At 43.0% G+C, this 17,402-nt stretch overlaps 1 protein-coding gene across 2 annotated transcripts in view; it reads right to left on the bottom strand.

Moving 5' to 3' along the window:
• The window catches only part of NAPG (NSF attachment protein gamma), a 975,476-nt gene that overhangs the window by 795,021 nt on the left and 163,053 nt on the right, over nt 1-17,402 (bottom strand). For both annotated transcript variants that reach the window (XM_044067357.1, XM_044067358.1), the window contains exon 2: nt 12,629-12,696. In XM_044067357.1, the coding sequence (XP_043923292.1) occupies nt 12,629-12,696 (68 nt within the window). The remainder of the gene's footprint in view (nt 1-12,628; nt 12,697-17,402) is intronic.

The following is a 17,402-nucleotide window of genomic DNA, read 5'->3' as shown; positions in this document are numbered from 1 at the left end:
TTCTGCTTTTTTGTTAAGAATTACTGCTTTGCCGCCTACTTTTTGGCGTTTTGCAGCTTGCTAAAGTTTATATCTGTATTAGAAACAGCATTAGAACACATCTAGAGCCTGTTTACTGCATTTCCTGTGTTGCACTTAATTTAAAATCGTTTTTTCTCTTAAAACTGCATTTTACCTGACTTTGGCCTAGCACTCAAGTGTGGGGTCATTTATTGCACTGTTGTGATTATTTTGCTACTTGTGTATCTCTGCTACCTTTAAACTAAAACAAAAAAAGAAAAAAGAAAAAAAAAATCTTGCTTTTTTCCCCACTTTCTGAAATTTAAGAAAGTTCAGTTACAGATTTGCTGTTCTGAACTTTTTGTAAGTTTCTTGGAGGCCAGTGCTTGCTTGGACTAAAGGGAAGTCTCTGTGTTCACCAGTGGCAGTGTTTAACACTGAACAGCCTGCCTGTCCCTATAGGAGTGGGTACTGCCTAGAAGCTGTAGTTTTATTGGCCATTTTGGGTCAATTCTAAACTCCTTGATCTCTATCTCTTAAAACCCTGCAACCCTCTTTTAGCGCGGTCTTGCACACAGAGCAGCGTCGGGCAGTGCCGCTTAAACAAGTTTAAACTATTCCCGGCTCCACAAAGTCTACTCTTCACTTTTTTCCTTAGAACTGCTCTAAATCTCAAATTAAGCACTCTATTCTCATTCTAAAACCCTGCACTTGCTCGTATAAGTAATCTCATAGGTAAACACAAACTAAAGCACTATATCCTCTTATACTCCTTCAAAGCACTTTCTCCCTATTGGTTCTTTCTGATCAGTCAATAAGTAGTTCCCTATATTATTCAGGCATGTCCAAAGGTCAGTTTCGAGTTTACTCTCCAGTCCAGCTGGTGAATCTGGGAATCTTGAGGCAATGTTACAACTGCCTTATGTATACAGACCACCCTCTCCTCCTCCCAACAAGCTCAAATATATGTGAGAGATGCAACTATATAGCCAAACTGGAGGCTAAGCTCTCTCAACCCATTACTGGCACAGCCTGTCAGGAGGAGAAGGTAACCACACACACCACAAATCCAGTCTCACATAGACCTATCGCATCAGCAAACCAAACACATAAACACACAAAACATACTGAGGCTCTAAATAAAAATCTGCCTAAGCAGCAGAGACCTCCAAAGCAGACATCCAAGCAACACCTACCACGAAACAATATCCACGTATCACATAACTCACAAAGTCAGTGTGCCACACAGTCACAGCCCTTAAGGCTAAACAACACACCTAATACACTTGTAATAGGCGACTCTATTGTCCGACACACTGACGTCCCACTCACCAGGCTGAACAAGGAGAAGGTCACTGTAAGCTGCCTGTCGGGTGCCAGGATCCGCCACATAACACAAGCACTCGGGTCACTCCAAAGCAAGTACAAGTATGACTCCATCATTGTCCATGCTGGTGTGAATGACCTGAGACGTACCTCCCTGGACTAAATGAAAAAAGATGTACAGGAGCTCTTTGATCATGTAGCCCAGGTCGGTATGACCCTGACCTTGAGTAGCATCTTACCCTCACCAAGAATGATGCCACAGTATAAAGACAAAATGATAAATTTTAACAACTGGCTAAAGTATTGGTGTCATTCAAAGGGGATCCAGTGTCTGTCAGCCTGGGATGACATGCTCGACAAGCCACGTTGCTTCGCTAGGGACGGCTTGCACCTGTCACCCCTGGGTTTTCGGATACTGGCTAAGGCTCTTGCCTCCCCCATAATGCCTTTTTTAGGCAAGGCTCAAAAGACAAACCCACCCCCATAGACAACACAAAGAAAAAAAAACTAAGGATAATGCTGCTCAACACCAGAAGTCTAAACCTCAAGATGCACGCACTCGAGACTCTCCTCAATATGGAGAATATCGATATCTGTGCAGTAACAGAAACCTGGTTCAGGGCTCCCGAGAGCACCCCAGCACTACCAGGCTATACTTCTTACCATGCTTTCTGGCCCCAAAACTCAGACCAAACTACAAAAGGAGGGAAGAGTAGCCATACTTATCAAAGATACCCACACCTCCAGGCCAGTGGCACTGCAAGAAGCTTTGGAGACCATCCATGTGCAACTAACAGTGGGAAAAACTGCCTTTCAGTTTGTAGCCTGCTACAGACCACCCTCCCAAACACAGGAACCTCACTCGGCTTTCCTGAGAACACTGGAGAATATGAAGGTCTCTCCAAACACTATTATATTGGGTGACTTCAACTACCCAAACATCGATTGGGAAAACTACTCAAGCCCAAACACCCTAGCCCAACGGTTCCTAGAATTTATAAACTCAAATGCTATGGAACAACTGGTCACCACTCTCACAAGAGGGGAAAACGTACTGGATCTGGTCATCACCAACATGGGGTCTCTATGTTCCACACCAGAAGTATACCCCTCATTGGCAAGATCAGACCATAAACAAATCTCACTGGACATCCATATTCCGTCCCCACCCCCAGCCAAGGAAACCACGGTGAAGAACTTCTCAAAAGCAAACTTCACACTTCTCAAAACTAAGGTGGAATCCTTCAAAGCCCCCGGGCCAGTGGACAATACAGCCCAAAATGCAGAATCCTTTACAAAAGCATTCTATGGACACCTACAGGAATGCATGGAGCATGCTATCCCAAATAAAACCAAGACTCACTCCTCCAAAGGCAGGAGACCTGTCTGGTGGACCCTGGCCATAAATAAGCTATACAACAGAAGGAGAAAGCTACTGCATGACAGAGCAAAATCCCAAAAAGGGAAGGTGTCACTGATCAGTACTAGCAAGAAACTACGATCCCTCATAAAATCTTCTAAGGCCAGCTTTGAAAGAAAAATTGCACAAGACACTAAAGATAATCACAAGGCCTTCTTTAGTTATGTCAGAAACCTGGGAGGCAACTCCCACATATGCTCTGAGTTGGTGCAAAATGACAAAAAATTCACTGAACCCACAGACATTGCCAACATCCTGGCAGACAGGTTCAGTGCAAACTTCTCCCCCCCTTCCCCCCCAAAAACAACAAATGTCTATCCCAACAGAGTGTAGCCTTCCTGAGATCACAGATGCACAGGTGAGAGCTGCCCTCTCCAAAGCTAAAAACACAGCATCAATGGGACCAGACAGTGTCCCGGGCTGCGTCTTACACGAGCTCCAAGAAGAACTAAACCCTCATATAAAGTCACTGTTCAATCTCAGCCTTACTACAGGATATGTTCCCAAGGAATGGCGTACAGCAACAGTGGTCCCACTCCACAAAGGTGGTGCCACAACAGACCCCAGAAACTATCGCCCTATAAGCCTGACTAGCCTGGTCTGCAAAGATATGGAACGTATCATCATGGAAATCATAAACAAAGACATTGGGAACCTCCAGACACCAGATCCTACCCATTTCTGCTTCGTTAAGGGCAGATCTTGCCTCTTGAACCTGGTCGACTTCTTTGAAACAGTTACCAAAGCTACAGATGAAAGGAAGGTAGTCCACACAACCTACCTGGACCTCGCAAAGGCCTTTGACACAATACCCCACTCGGTCATCATAAATAAGCTCACCAGTTTAAATATCAACCCCATATGTCACAAGATGGGTTGCAAACTGGCTCAGGGATATAACCCACATGGTCAGAATAGCAGGTGCCATGTCAGACTCTAAACCAGTTACAAGTGGTGTCCCACAAGGCTCAGTCCTGGGACCTATCTTGTTCGGTATATATTTCTCCGAGGTACAGGCTAACACGGGTGGACTATGGCTGACCAAGTTCGCAGATGACTGCAAACTGGGTGCTATAATCGACTCTCCGACTGACACAAGCATCCTCCAAAAGGGTCTGAGAGAGATGTGTAACTGGTGCCAGAGCCATGACCTAAAGCTAAATGCCAAAAAGTGCATAGTCATCCCCTTTGGAAAAAACAAAGTGCCACAAATTACCACATAGGTGGTAATCCATTAAGTACGGAAGAATTAATTAGGGACTTGGGGACTCAAGTAGATAGCAATATCTCCTTTGACAATCACTTTGCCAAAGTGGTTAGAAAGACCTTCTATATAGCCCACCCTATCATGAAAGGGTTCACATCTAGATCAAGAGAGGTCATTGTGCCCCTCTATTCACCACTTATCAGGCCCATAATTGAGTACAATGCCCCGTTTGGGATGTACCTTACCCGACACCTTCAGCAACTGGAAAGACCCCAAAAGTATCTCACCAAGAGGATCAAGGGGCTCAAACAGATGCCCTATGCAGTTCGGCTAAAGAAACTCCAGCTCTACTCAGTTGCGTACTGCCTACTCAGAGGCGATCTGTGTCTGACGTATAAAGCTATGTCCAACCCAGAATTAATGGACATGCTTCACCTCAGGAAATCTAAATCCCTTAGAGCTACACGCTCCAGGGACCTGAACCTCAGCACAGAAATAAATAGGACATGCTGGAGGGACAGATTCATATCCCAGAGGCTCCCCTCACTCTGGAACAAAATCCCAATCCATGTCAGGCAGAGCCCCTCACTGACCCTCTTCAAGAGAAATCTTGATGAATGGATGGGAGATTGTAAGTTTACCCCTGGGATCTCTTCTGTGTCACTGCTTGACAGAGGTACAGTAAACAAACCTTAAAGGGGCTACCTTCTGTGACCTACTATACAAAGGCACAGTCAACTAATCTAAACGGGTGGCGAAAGCCAAACATACTCTGGCTAGGCTTATAAATGCCCTAGGGCAGATAGTGCAAGCAGTGGAATGCATCATTACAGAACTTAATAAGGATATAGGCAGTCTACAAGACCAGAACTAAAGCCAGTTTGTGCTTGTTAAAGGCAGATCCTGCCTCCAGAACCTGGTGGGTTTCTGTCAGCGCATTACTAATGCATTAAACGCAGAAAAATCAGTTTGCACTCCCTAGTACCCAGACCAGGCCAAGGCCTTTCACACCATCCCATATTCTGGCATTACTGATAAACTAATCAAACTAAATGTAGACATCTTCTGTTACCCACTGGATAGCAAACTGTTACCCACTGGATAGCAAACTAGCTTTCCAACACAACCCAATCTATCAGTGTGGGAGGCATGTTCTCATCAAAAAAGAAGTTATGGCTTACTATAATGTTCTATCTGTGTTGTCCATCTTTACATATCCTTGAGAGTGGGTTCAGTTCACTCGTCCACTTTCCCAGCTCACACGGACCAAAAAACTCTCAAGCTCAGCTCTACCCAAAATGCTCCTTACCAAATTACCTCAGATCGAGTTTGCATAAAAATAAGGGGAAAACAAGTACCACAGGAAAAGGAGAAACTATCTGGTCCAGATAGAGAACATCTGTCACCATGGAACCCGATCCACCATAATAAAAACGTGGGATAGGGGGAAAGAGGGCGGGTATGTCAGGGATTTGTTAAGATCGACAACACAGATGGAACGTTATGGTAAGACATAACTTCTTTATCTGATGTTGTCAGTCTTCACAGAGTCTTTGACAGTGGGACAGAATCCCCAGCAACCTGAATCTTGGGAGGTCTCATGGAAGAATATTCCTGAAGACTATCGAGCCGAAGGATGCCCTTCCCCTAGAGACCAAATCTAGTTTGCAATGAGTAATAAAGGTATGTGGAGAAGCCCAAGAAGCCACTGCACAAATGTCATGCAAGGTAATTTTGGATTGGAACACTGAAGATGCAGATACTGCTCTAATGGAATGTAACTTAACAGGCCTTTGTAGTGGTAAATTGCTTTTGTTATAGACAAAGACAATACAGTCCTTAATCCACTTAGCTAGGGTAACTTTGGAGACTGGTTTCCCTTTTGCCACTGAAGAAAATGAAACAAACAATTGGTCCAATTTTCTGAACTCTCTAGTTCTGTGTAAACAGAAGTGGAGTTGTCTATGTACATCTAATAGATGGAGAAAATTCTCACCTTTGTTAGTATAACTGGGGAAGGAAACTGGAAGTTGAATAGTTTGGCTCAGATTGGATTCAGATACTACCTTAGGCAGAAAGGAAGGGTTAGTTCTCAAAGAGAATCTATCCTTATGAAAAATTATATAAGGAGGTTTGCAAGATAACGCCTGAATCTCTCATTCTTTTTGCTAAGGTAATAGATACCAAAAACAGCGTTTTCTAGAGGAATTTTAGGTCGCGTTTGTCTGAAGGTTCAAAGGGAGGATAAATTAGAGATTGCAGAAGAAAATTCAGGTCCCAAGGAGCTAAAGGTTCCTTATATGGGGGTATGAGCATCATGGAACCTTTCAAAAAGGCTTTGCATAGTTTATGGGACATCAAGGGCGCTCCATTCAGAACCAAGTGAAAATTGGAAATTGCAACTAGATGCACTCGAATGGCCGATGCTGAGGCTCCCGTTTCAAATAGTGATGACAAAAAAAATCTAAAACCTTTTCAAATGGAGCTAACTATAGGTCAATATTAGAATTTGACACCCATAGAGAAAACTTATGCCATTTGCTGAGCTATAGTTTTCTTGTGGCGGTTTTGTGACTAGCTAAAACGATTCTTTGAGCTGATAAACTAAACTAAGAGAGGAATACCTGGCAAACATGGGAACTGGTGAAGCCATGCTGTGAGCTTGAGGATGTGAAGATTTGGGTGAACCAATCTGTCCGTGTGGGACACCAGGTCTGGAGTTGAATCCAGATTCAAAGGTTTCCGAACTAGATGAGGCCAAAGGAAGGGAAACCAGAATTGTTAAGGCCAGAACAGAGCAAAGAGGATTACCTTGTTCTTCAACCTAACTGCTTTCTTTAGAAACTGATATACAAGAGAGTGTGGGGGAAATGCGTACATAAGACCAGGGGCCAATTGTGAAGAAGAGCATCTCTCAGTGACTACCCCAGAGGGGGTATCAGGTCAAAGTAGCTGATGCACTTTTTCAGAGGGCATGCAAACAGATCGCAGAAGGCTGGCCCCACTGGTGAAATATCTTTTCCACCACTGACGGACTGAGAAACCACTCATGAGGTCCTGAATTGGTCCTGCTTAATCTGTCCACAATCACATTGGAGGTCCCCAGAATATGTATTGCTATGGCTTGGGGTTGAAAGGGAACAAAGGGACGGCCCCTTAAATTTCACTGGATTGAAGCCAGAACTGAAGATCCTGTTTGCATCGGTTGGTAATTGTGATCAAGTGAGACATCGACTGGTCTAACATCGATTACTGAGAAGCTAATAGCCACTGAAGGATTCTCATGTGATATCTCGCTAATGGAACTACAGTGATATAAGCTGCCATAGACCCCCTAGGACTTGTAGTGGAAGCCTTGCTGGCACTTTGCTGTTGTGAATAGTCTGGCTGACTTGACCTTGTATTCTCTGCAGAGTCACTGGGTAGGGATGTTATGCTTGTGACTGTATTTATCTCCACTCCAATGAATTCTGTCTGTTGGCATGGCTGTAACTTGGATTTTTTCGTAGTTTACAGTTGGCACAAATCTGTAGAGTGTAATCTCGAGTCTGTTTGAGTAGACGCCTGGTGGGAGCAGTAAGGAGCCAGCCTTCTAGATACAGAAACACCTGAATCCTTGCAGTCTGAGGTGAACTGCAACCACCGCTATGCATTTGAACACCATGGGGGCTGTGGTGAGACCAAAGGGCAGTGCTCTGAACTGGTAGTGACTGGCTCCCAGCCGGAAGTGCAAATATCTGCTGGAGTGTTTGTCCATTTTTATGTGGTAATACGCATCCTGAAGACCTATAGAGCACATCCAATCATCTTTTCCTAAAAAAGGGAGACTAAGACTGAACCATGACCATCCAAAATTTGGTCTGCTGAACTGATCTGTTCAGCTTGCGGAGATCCAAAAATTGCTCTCCAGTCCTCTGTTTTCTCTGACACTAAAAAGAACCTTGAGTAAATTCTAGATCCTATTTGGTCGGGTGGGACTTCTTGGATGATTCTTTTGTAGAGCAATTTTTGAGTTTCTAATACTGCTGCATCCCTGTGCGTGGGTGGAACATCCGGAATTTTATTTGCTGGAATTGGATGAACTAAAAAGGGGATACTATAACCTCTGGTTATAACTCTCTGCACCCAAAGGTCCTTTGTTATATTTAGCCAGGCATGTTGGTGCAGAGATAATCATCCCCCGACTGACTCCAGAGGACAGTAATTCGGGCCTCCTTTTAGGAACACTGTTAAGAGTTCAGAGAAAGAATCCCTAGAACCCTGATTTTGCAGGCCATTTCCGCCTCTTCCTCTGTATCTTCCATTATTGCTTTCTCCTCTGCCCTGGAGGAAATCATTACCATGAGTGTCCTGGAAAGGCCCTTTGGACTTCTTAAACCATAGCCTCCCACTCTGCTGGTTCCTGGAATAATGCTGCCGGGGAATGGAGAAGCATACACCTATGGCAGAAAGAGTTTTTCCATCTTTTTCACATCTGGCTAGACTATCCTTCACTGTGGGGCCAAATAGGGATGTTCTGTCAAATGGAGCGTTGACGAAAGAAGACTTAAATGGCTCTACAAACTCAAGTGCATCCAGACGTGTCTCCTGATGGCTACGTCTGAACCTGCAGCTCTCACTGACCCTTCCACAGCATGTGCAATTAGACTCATGGACAAGTTCGATACAGATTCTAGGGCTGCGAAATGCGAAGTCACTTTGTTTTGAACTCCCTCAGCTACTGCTCACGTCAGGGTATCCAAAAGTTCCTTTATCTGATCCCTTTGCAATCTAGTAAAATGTGCCATGTAGTTCAAGGACCTAACAGCGAAAGTCGGTGAGGGATACAAGTGCTTCCCAAATCTATCCATGGCCCTAGACTCCTTATTAGGGGGATGGATAGTGGGACTCTCTTCGTCAAGTTCCCTCTTAGTGGCTGCTGCTACCACCATGGCATCTACTGCGACTCCCTTAGTCTAATGTGGCTGATCCATAAGGGCTGACAATATACGATCTGGTCTCTTGGGTATAGGCTTGATAGCATCAGGAGACATACAAGCCTGCTGAGCAATAAGTTTTATGAGGTCGTCAGTGGGTGGAGAAATCTGAGAGGTGGTGGGTTGAGAATGGAAAGCCTCAAGATATACTGACTCCTCTGAGGAAGGTTGGGTGGAAGGCCAGCCTCCCCTCTGTTTCACGATTTTAAGAATGCCTTCGAAGGAAACAGTCAGGTGGAGACTTGGGGGAACCTTCCCCTTCACCAAAATCAGTATCTTCTTCCCCTTCACCAAAATCAGTATCTTCTGTGAAAGACCCTGTGGGGAGTCCAAGTATTTCCTCTTACACTTCCTCTTTGCAGGGACCTCTTCTGTGGGGTGTTCCGGAGAGGGATCCGAAGAGGATATAACCACAAAGGTTGGATCCTGAGACTTTTGTGCTCTCTGTACAAGGGGAGAAGAAAGAGGAAGCTCAGGTTGGGAGAAAGACCCAATGTCGACGGGGTAAGTAACGACTGACTGTCTGGCACAGACAAGGCCCTCTCCATGGCCTGGAAGGCAGCCCCCCCCCCCAAAGAGGGATAGGAGCCCAGAACCAGAGACACTCCTTTAAAATTATGTTCTCACCCCACACACGAAGGAACCTCCTCCAAAGCCGAAGCAGGGGCCAAGCCTATGAATGCAGAGGCACCGAAGGGCATGGAAGGCTCCACAAAGGCCAAAGACAAAACCATCCTCATGGAACCCACAACAAAGCTACAGCCCCAAGTCGTCTCCATGTCCAAAGCACCCAAAGTGCTCAGGGAAGTACGGAAGTGATTGGTGCCAGAGAAGAAGCTCTAACTGTAACCAAAGCAGTCAGTACTGGAACTGTCGACACCGCAGGTTCCCATGTCTCAGTGGGAGTCGGATGAGGAAGATGACAAATCGGTATGGACGCAGACTCTGTTCTGGCAGTAGAAGCGCTAGCAACCAGAGCCAAAGACAATCCCCTTGCAGCAAGGAGCTGTTCCACCATCCTCATAATATCTGACTCGGTAAGGCTCCTGGTGGACCTGGCAGAGGGAGGGAGATCTGGGAGAATATTTCTCCATAAATGGACTTGGAGGGTGACTCACAAAGGGATCCACTGAAGGGGAATACTTGGCCCCAGGCAAAATAAGGATGGGTGAAATTCTCGGTTCCTTAGTTTCAGGAGGAACCAATGTTGAGGTCGGCACTGATGAGCTTGGTGCAGAAGTCAGCACCGATGATGCCAAAGTCTTAGATGATTGAGTAGTCAGTACCCAAGACAGTATCAAAGACACTAAGTATTTCAGCACTGGTTCCAATGGAACAGAGTGGGACCTCTTTTTAGGGGGAGGAGGACGACGACGCTAGTCTGGACAGTGACAGAGCTTCATCAAATTCCAATTTCAAAAATCTTTTTAGAATGTTTGTTCTTTCACTCCATTAATGTTCGATGGCTAAAACCATGGCATAGGTTAGTCTACTTGGAGGTGAACAACTCCAAGACAATAGACGCAAAAGTGTATGCCCATCCAAACTGGGCAACTTTCTGTCACATTTAAGACCCCTTTCAAAACTGGTGGTGCCTTTAGTCAGCTTGTTTGCCATAATGTAGAAAGAAGAAACACAAGCAGGCAGAGAAATACCAGGAAGACACTATTTTAACAGTAAACATTTTTTTTAATGGAAAGGAAAGAATCAGTACCAACAATGGTAGCAAGAAATACTGAAAGGTAAAAGAAAGAAAATATACCAACTATGGTATAGAAGCACTACCAAAAGGTAGATCAGATCACACGCACACCAAAAGAACTAGAAGGGAGCGGGTAGATGAATAGCAAAATTTATAAAACAGGTTTGAAATATAACCGATATCCACTTACAGAAGAAAAAACTGCTTAGCTCGAGAGCTTACAGGTGACACACCTGACACTGGAGTGGCAAACAAGACCAGAGGTAATTTGGCAAGGAACATTATGGGTAGAATTGAGCTCGAGAGTTGTTTGGTGCACATGAACTGGAAAAACAGCCAAGTCGGTTCCGAGGATTCGGCGCCAAACTCACTGTCGAGGACTATGGGAAGAATGACAACATCAGATGAATAGTTACCAGTGGTATCCCCCAAAGATTGGTCCTAGGACAAATTTTCTTTGGTATTTACTTCTCTGATGTCAAAGGTAAGATCAAGGGCCTGTGGCAGAGCTAGTATGCTGATGGCTGCAAACCTGAAGTAATCATGAACTATTTCCAGACTCTCAAGGAAGGTCTAAAATACACCAGCAAGTGGTGTTCAGACCATAGTCTTAAACTAAATACCAAGAAATGTAGCACTGTGTCCTTAGGCAAGCCTGGGAAACTATGGACCCACAAACAGGTAACACCACTTTGAAAACTTAGTCATTTTGACACTTTTGACAATGAACTATCATTTGATCACTATGCATCAATGTTACAAAATCCTTTTTTAAAAACAGACTGATAACTTCCTTAGAACTAGAGGGCATACTCTTGATCATCCCTCTCTACTCTTCCCTCATCAGACCTATAACAGAACACAATGACTCCTTTGATATGCATTTGTCGAAGCACATGACTTGGCTTGAGAGTGAGCAGCATTTCCTCACCAAGTCAATCAAGGGCATTTTGACATTGAGCTACACAGATCACCTTAAAGAACTCTCCCTTTTTTCCTGTTTCCTATAAACTCTTAGCAGGGAACCTTTACTTACCTACAAAGCTTCAAAAGAAACAGTCCTATGGAAACTCCTGTCTATCCACAAAACAAACACCACCCATTAATACCCACTCCCAAGACACAAGCAGATATCCTTCTTAGAGAATCCTTCTTATATGAACAGATTTCCATTGGATGCAAAACAAAGTAGCTCCTTTGCCATCTTTAAGAGTAACTTGGATGAATGCCTAGGCAATCATAAATACACCATAGGTATGGCTCCTCAAGTCCTCATTGAAATGGGCCAAAACTGGGTATTAATTATTCCTGTCAGAAGGTACTTACGATGTGGGATCTGGTGGCTAGGCTACAAACTGTCAACTGGATCAACAACAGCCTGATATTAACCTACTAACTTATAAATCTAGGTTATCCCTCTGCTTTTCACATCCTCCTTTACACTTAGTAATGTGCTTACTAATAAAAATCAAGTAATGTGCCAGTTCACATAAAAACAGAGCAATAGACTGATACAGTTGTTGCACCTGTAATAGCAACTCTAAGGATACAAACATAATTCAGTAAGATAATTTTGGATGCATTAGTAACTAAAATGTAGATATTTGCTGTATGCTAATTCTCCTTGATCTACTGTGATTTTAATGTTAATTGCTTCCGCTTGTTAGAGGTTGTTGCTTGTTTAATATATATAGTTGGCAACAAAATGACAAAGGAAAAAGTAATGTTAAAGCATTTGCAAGATCAAAGATTTCAAAAATGATGGAAAAGTTGCCTCAAGAGAAAAATGTTTACAAAAGAAGCCTACAGATATATTAAAACAATAAACAAGAACATAACCAAATGGTAAATGCTGTCACATTCTGTCCATTTGTAAAACACAGGCATTTGAAATGCAACTCCTAAGGCAGTATAACATTTCGGAGCTTGTGCAGCACAGCATCTACTTCACAACAATACAGGGTCACAATGTATGCATTTTAAGTGAATTTTCTTACCTGCCTTTGAATATTCTGAGGCTGCACTGTCATAGTCAGGTTTCCATTTCATAAAACTGGTCTTCAGGCTGAAAGCATTCAAACATTCAAGAGTTTACAGAGGAATGATTCTTTAAATCTAGTCTTCTTAAAACAGGGAGCATAGCAACATGTTTTCCATTAAAAATTAGTTAAAAATGAGAACGATATGCACAAAAGTGTCATAGCAACTACAACCTTAACCAACACACAATCTCTCAGCTATCAACTGCTCAACAATGAGTCACAAAAGAAACATATTTCAGCCAAGTACTCTCTGCCTGGGGAGACAGGCAAGAACCTTCGGTCTTCTTTCTCTCTCCAGTGATATCTATCTCCACCCCTCTCAGTTTTAATTATAAGCATGTCTTATTCTCTTTAAAAATGTGAGCGGCACTGAACTATGATCAAATGAGACACACACAGGCATCCTGCAACTATCATGTTATTCAACATAAAATTGCTAGCAGTGTAAATTAAGGCCTAAATGTCATTTTTATTTTGTGTATAATTTCAAAGCTGAAACAAAAATGAGCACAAATGTTGATTCCCATGAAAATATCTAAAGCTGGAGTTATTTTATTTCTGTGCAAATAAATTTTTCAGAAACAGAAAAGACAATAATGTTTCCCCAGTTACTGACAAAAAAAATTGCAACTGTTAAAGTCATAAATAAATAACATTAAGAATTTATCTTATATGCCTTCAATCAGAACAACACTTCAGGATGTGCGAACAGAAATGCTTACTTACAGCACTGGGAGACAACATGCAAACTTTTATGTTTACAATGACTGCAACAAATCAATGACTTTGCAAATGTTCTCATCCCTCGTAATTTTTGCCTCGGACTTCATGTGAGCACCTTCCTTTACATGACCCACCTGCTTCAAGGGGTCTTGTTTACTGACCTTGTATGTTTCAAACCTTCCCTAGCAACAATGCACTTCTAGCCTGGAGGAGTCAGGCTAATACATTCCTTTTACTGTAGTTACCATGCCTCTGCTCCTAAAACACTTACTTTTCCTTGTTATACATTAAAATAATGCAGTTGAAACACAGCAGTAACTTTAGCTTATGAAGCTGTATTTTTCCACAGCCCTGCATACAAATTATATTTGCTTTTTAACAATCAGATTATAGCATCATTAATGAAACTGAAATTAGTAAACATTTTAATAAAATGATCTTATCCCATAACAGTTTTCCCCCCTTTGACACCATCAGTGTCATACCAAACTTTAGTGTCATAGTAATTATCCTCTGTTATAATAGAATTTTCACGGATTGGGTGTGCAGTGGCATTTCATGTGCAGGTGAGGTTAAACATCTTGTAATTACAGCCTTTAAAATAGAAAATACCAAAATGATCACAAATATAATAAAAAGTACAATGATAATACCCTAGATTATACTAGCTCCCAGGTTACCAAAAATACTGCTGAACCATGAAAAAAGTGTCCATTGTTTTGATGTGCTGTCCAAATCTTTGGCCCTTTGCTTCATGAAATTTGCCAGTTTTTCCTGTTCATCATGATAGTCACTAATATATGAAAATATGAAAAGCAACGACTCCCTAAGACAGCACATGACCTCCCTTTTGCAGAAAGCATTATATCAAGTGCCATTTGATTCTGTAACACCACAGTTCTCATTTCAATCATTTCTCGATTTGCCATCCGAATGTGATGTGAAGTTTCATTGGTCACCTCCTGTAGAATCTGAACAAGCATGGTGATTTCAAGCATTGTTGTTTAATCTTGGGTATGGAGTGCAAAGACCAAAAATACTTGTTCTACCCAGTGGATTGCTCACTTATTTCTAAGTCTACCTGCTGGTGGGTTTTCAAAATGTTGAACAGCAGGAGTAAGATAGCCTACAAAGCAACATCCACACCAGTTTGTAGGCAACCAAGGGTAGGCATGATCATCACAGATGTAATAACGGTCACTTATGCCCATGCCATGCCCCCAGTCATAGCTTTTTAAGTGCAAAGAGTCTAACTCACTTTTATGCCTGGTGTCATTACATTTGCTATTGTCCTATTTCTGGCATATGCGCCTCCATGATGTGTGGTTGCAAGTTGGAGAGAAGCAACCTTTGGAAAATCAGTTATATTACGCCAGGTTAGACTGATGTTAAGATCTTTTTCAAATGACACCTGTGATGTAGGGATGGGAATCATTGCCTTAGAATGATGAGGGATATACGAACATATCCAGCAGTTTCTTGTATTTAAATTTCTGGCATATTGCAAGGACCAGCAAGAAACTGTTTTCTCTCGACCAATTTATAGAAGGAAACAGCAGCAAAACCAAAGCTAGGGTACCTGTTGTCATTGGCTTCATCATGGACTGCTGTTGAAGTTGACTACCTCACTGGGCAGATGATTCATCTGTCACACCTCGATCTCCCTCTGTTGGCTACAATGATTCGTCTAGGGTCCCCACACGGCAGGGCCTCTTGCAATGAGAAGAATGGATTCACGTTGGCAGTCCTGCACAGCGAACAGCAGTCAAGGTTGTCAGCAGGACTTGAAAAGGACTTTTCCACCTCGGGCTAAGGCCATTCTTTTTCTGGAAAATTTTGACGTAAACCCAATCACCCAGTTGTAGTTGATGACAGGACTGGTCAGGAGGCTTTGGTAGTGCTGCTTTTACTGTTCGATGATATTGCTGCAAAAAGTACAGTTTTGTACCTACCATAAATGTAGATGTTCGAGGATCCACATTGCTGCAGTCCTTACTATTGGGTAGTCCGCTGTCCAGTCGGCCCGAATACCAGAGTATAAGGCTGATGTCGGTCAGGGCGCATTAGACTGACGTCAGTACGTCAGGGTACTAATGCGCATGACCGACGTCATATCCTCAGTCTTTTCTTGCCCCAGATGTCAGAAGACCCTAAAAAGACAAGGCCCAAAATACCTGCACCAAACATATGTACAATATATACAACAAGATATATACAAAAACATCAGCATATAACCACACCTACACAACCACCCCTAAACACAGAGGGGAAGGAGGGAGGGTAAATTGGACTGCAGCAATGTGGATCCTCGAACATCTACATTTATGGTAGGTACAAAACTGTACTATGTTCTTCGTTCCACATTGCTGCAGTCCTTACTATTGGGTAGAATCCCAAAGCAGAGGTAAGGGAGGCTGGCAAATCATAAAGAAGTAGGAGCTGACAACATGCCTTGCAAAACAGCTGTGGCAAAACCAGCCCTAGACTTAGAGTAGATAGGAAGGTGATAATGCTTAGAGAAAGTATGAACTGAACTCCAAGTAGCTGCCTCCAAAATATCCTTAGTTGCCACCCCTTAGAAATGCTGTTGAAGTGGCAGTAGCCCTAGTGGAATGAGGCCTAATCCCAGCTGGAATCTCCTTGCCATGATGGGAATAACAAAATGCAATGCAAAACCCAATCCACCTAGAAATAGTTTGTTTTGACACAGGCTTGCCCTGAACTCAAAGCAAAAGAAACAAACAACTGCTGAGACTGCCTAAAATCCTTAGTCCTGCTTAAATAATAACGCAATTGCCTGTGTACATCTAAAGTGTGCAAAATCTTTTCCCCTTTATTTTGGGGTCTGCATAAAAAGTAGGCAAATGAATAGTTTGGTTTAAAGCCACACTAGAAACCACCTTAGGCATAAAGGAAGGATTAGTACGTAATGATACCCTATCCTTATGGAAAATCAAAAGGGCTCTACTGCCATAAGGGCCTGCAACTCAGACACCCTTCTTGCAGAAGTAATAGCCAACAGAAAAGCAGTCTTCCATGACAAGTATTTCAATTCAGCAGTAGCCGAGGCTCAAAAGGTTGTAGAGTAAGTTTTTCCAACACAAAATTGAGATCCCAAGCAGGAGTAGGAGCTCACGTGGGGTCTTATATTCTTTGCCCTCTAAGAAACTGCTTGAACAAAGGATGCGAAAACAATGGTGGGTCACAATCATAGTGAGCTGAAATTGCTGCAGCATGAATCTTAATGGAAGAGAAGGACAAACCTTTGTCCAATAACTCAGTAAGATATTGAAGAGCCACACTCAAATTAGGCTCAGAAATCTCCAAATTCTTTGCTGTACTCCAAAATAAAAATCTCTTCCATTTTTCTGCGTACACTTTCCTTGTACTAGGTCTTCTAGCTTCCATAATCACATTTAAAACTTGTTGAGGAAGTTGAGACCTGCTGTGTTTCAACACAGAATATGCCAGGCTGTTAGATGAAGAGAGTGAAGCTTGACATTGAGCAGATGACCGTCCTTCTGAGATAACAGATGAGGAATCAAAGGCAAAGGCCATGGAGGCTTCCTTACCAGACTCCTTAGTAGTGGGTACCAGTGTTGCGAGGCCAATCTGGAGCTATCAAAATCATCCTTGGCTTGTCTTGTCTGACTTTTAATAGCACCTTTGGAAGAAGAGGCAGAGGTGGAAAGGCATACACATGAAGGTTTTTCCAACTGAAAGACAGAGCATCCACTTTCCAAGCTGTGTGATGAAACCCCTTTGTGCAAAACTTTGGCAGCTGGTGGTTTAGTGGAGAAGCGAACAGATCTATGTCTGGAGTTCCCCATGACACTGTCAATTTCTGAAATACATGAAGATCCAGTTTCCACTCGTGGGGATCCATGATTTGTCTGCTTAACACATCTGCTAAGGAGTTCTGTGCTCCCGGCAGAAACCTTGCCTGAAGAGTTAGTTGCAAGCTTAGCGCAGTCTCCCATAAAATCATTGCTTGCCTGCATAGAGG

This window comes from Protopterus annectens, chromosome 3.part1 (assembly GCF_019279795.1).
Source record: "Protopterus annectens isolate FY-2018-M chromosome 3.part1, PAN1.0, whole genome shotgun sequence".
Classification (NCBI taxonomy): Eukaryota; Metazoa; Chordata; order Ceratodontiformes; family Protopteridae; genus Protopterus; species Protopterus annectens.
The sequence above is the reverse complement of the archived record's forward strand: the minus strand, read 5'-3'. Positions and strand labels throughout refer to the sequence as shown.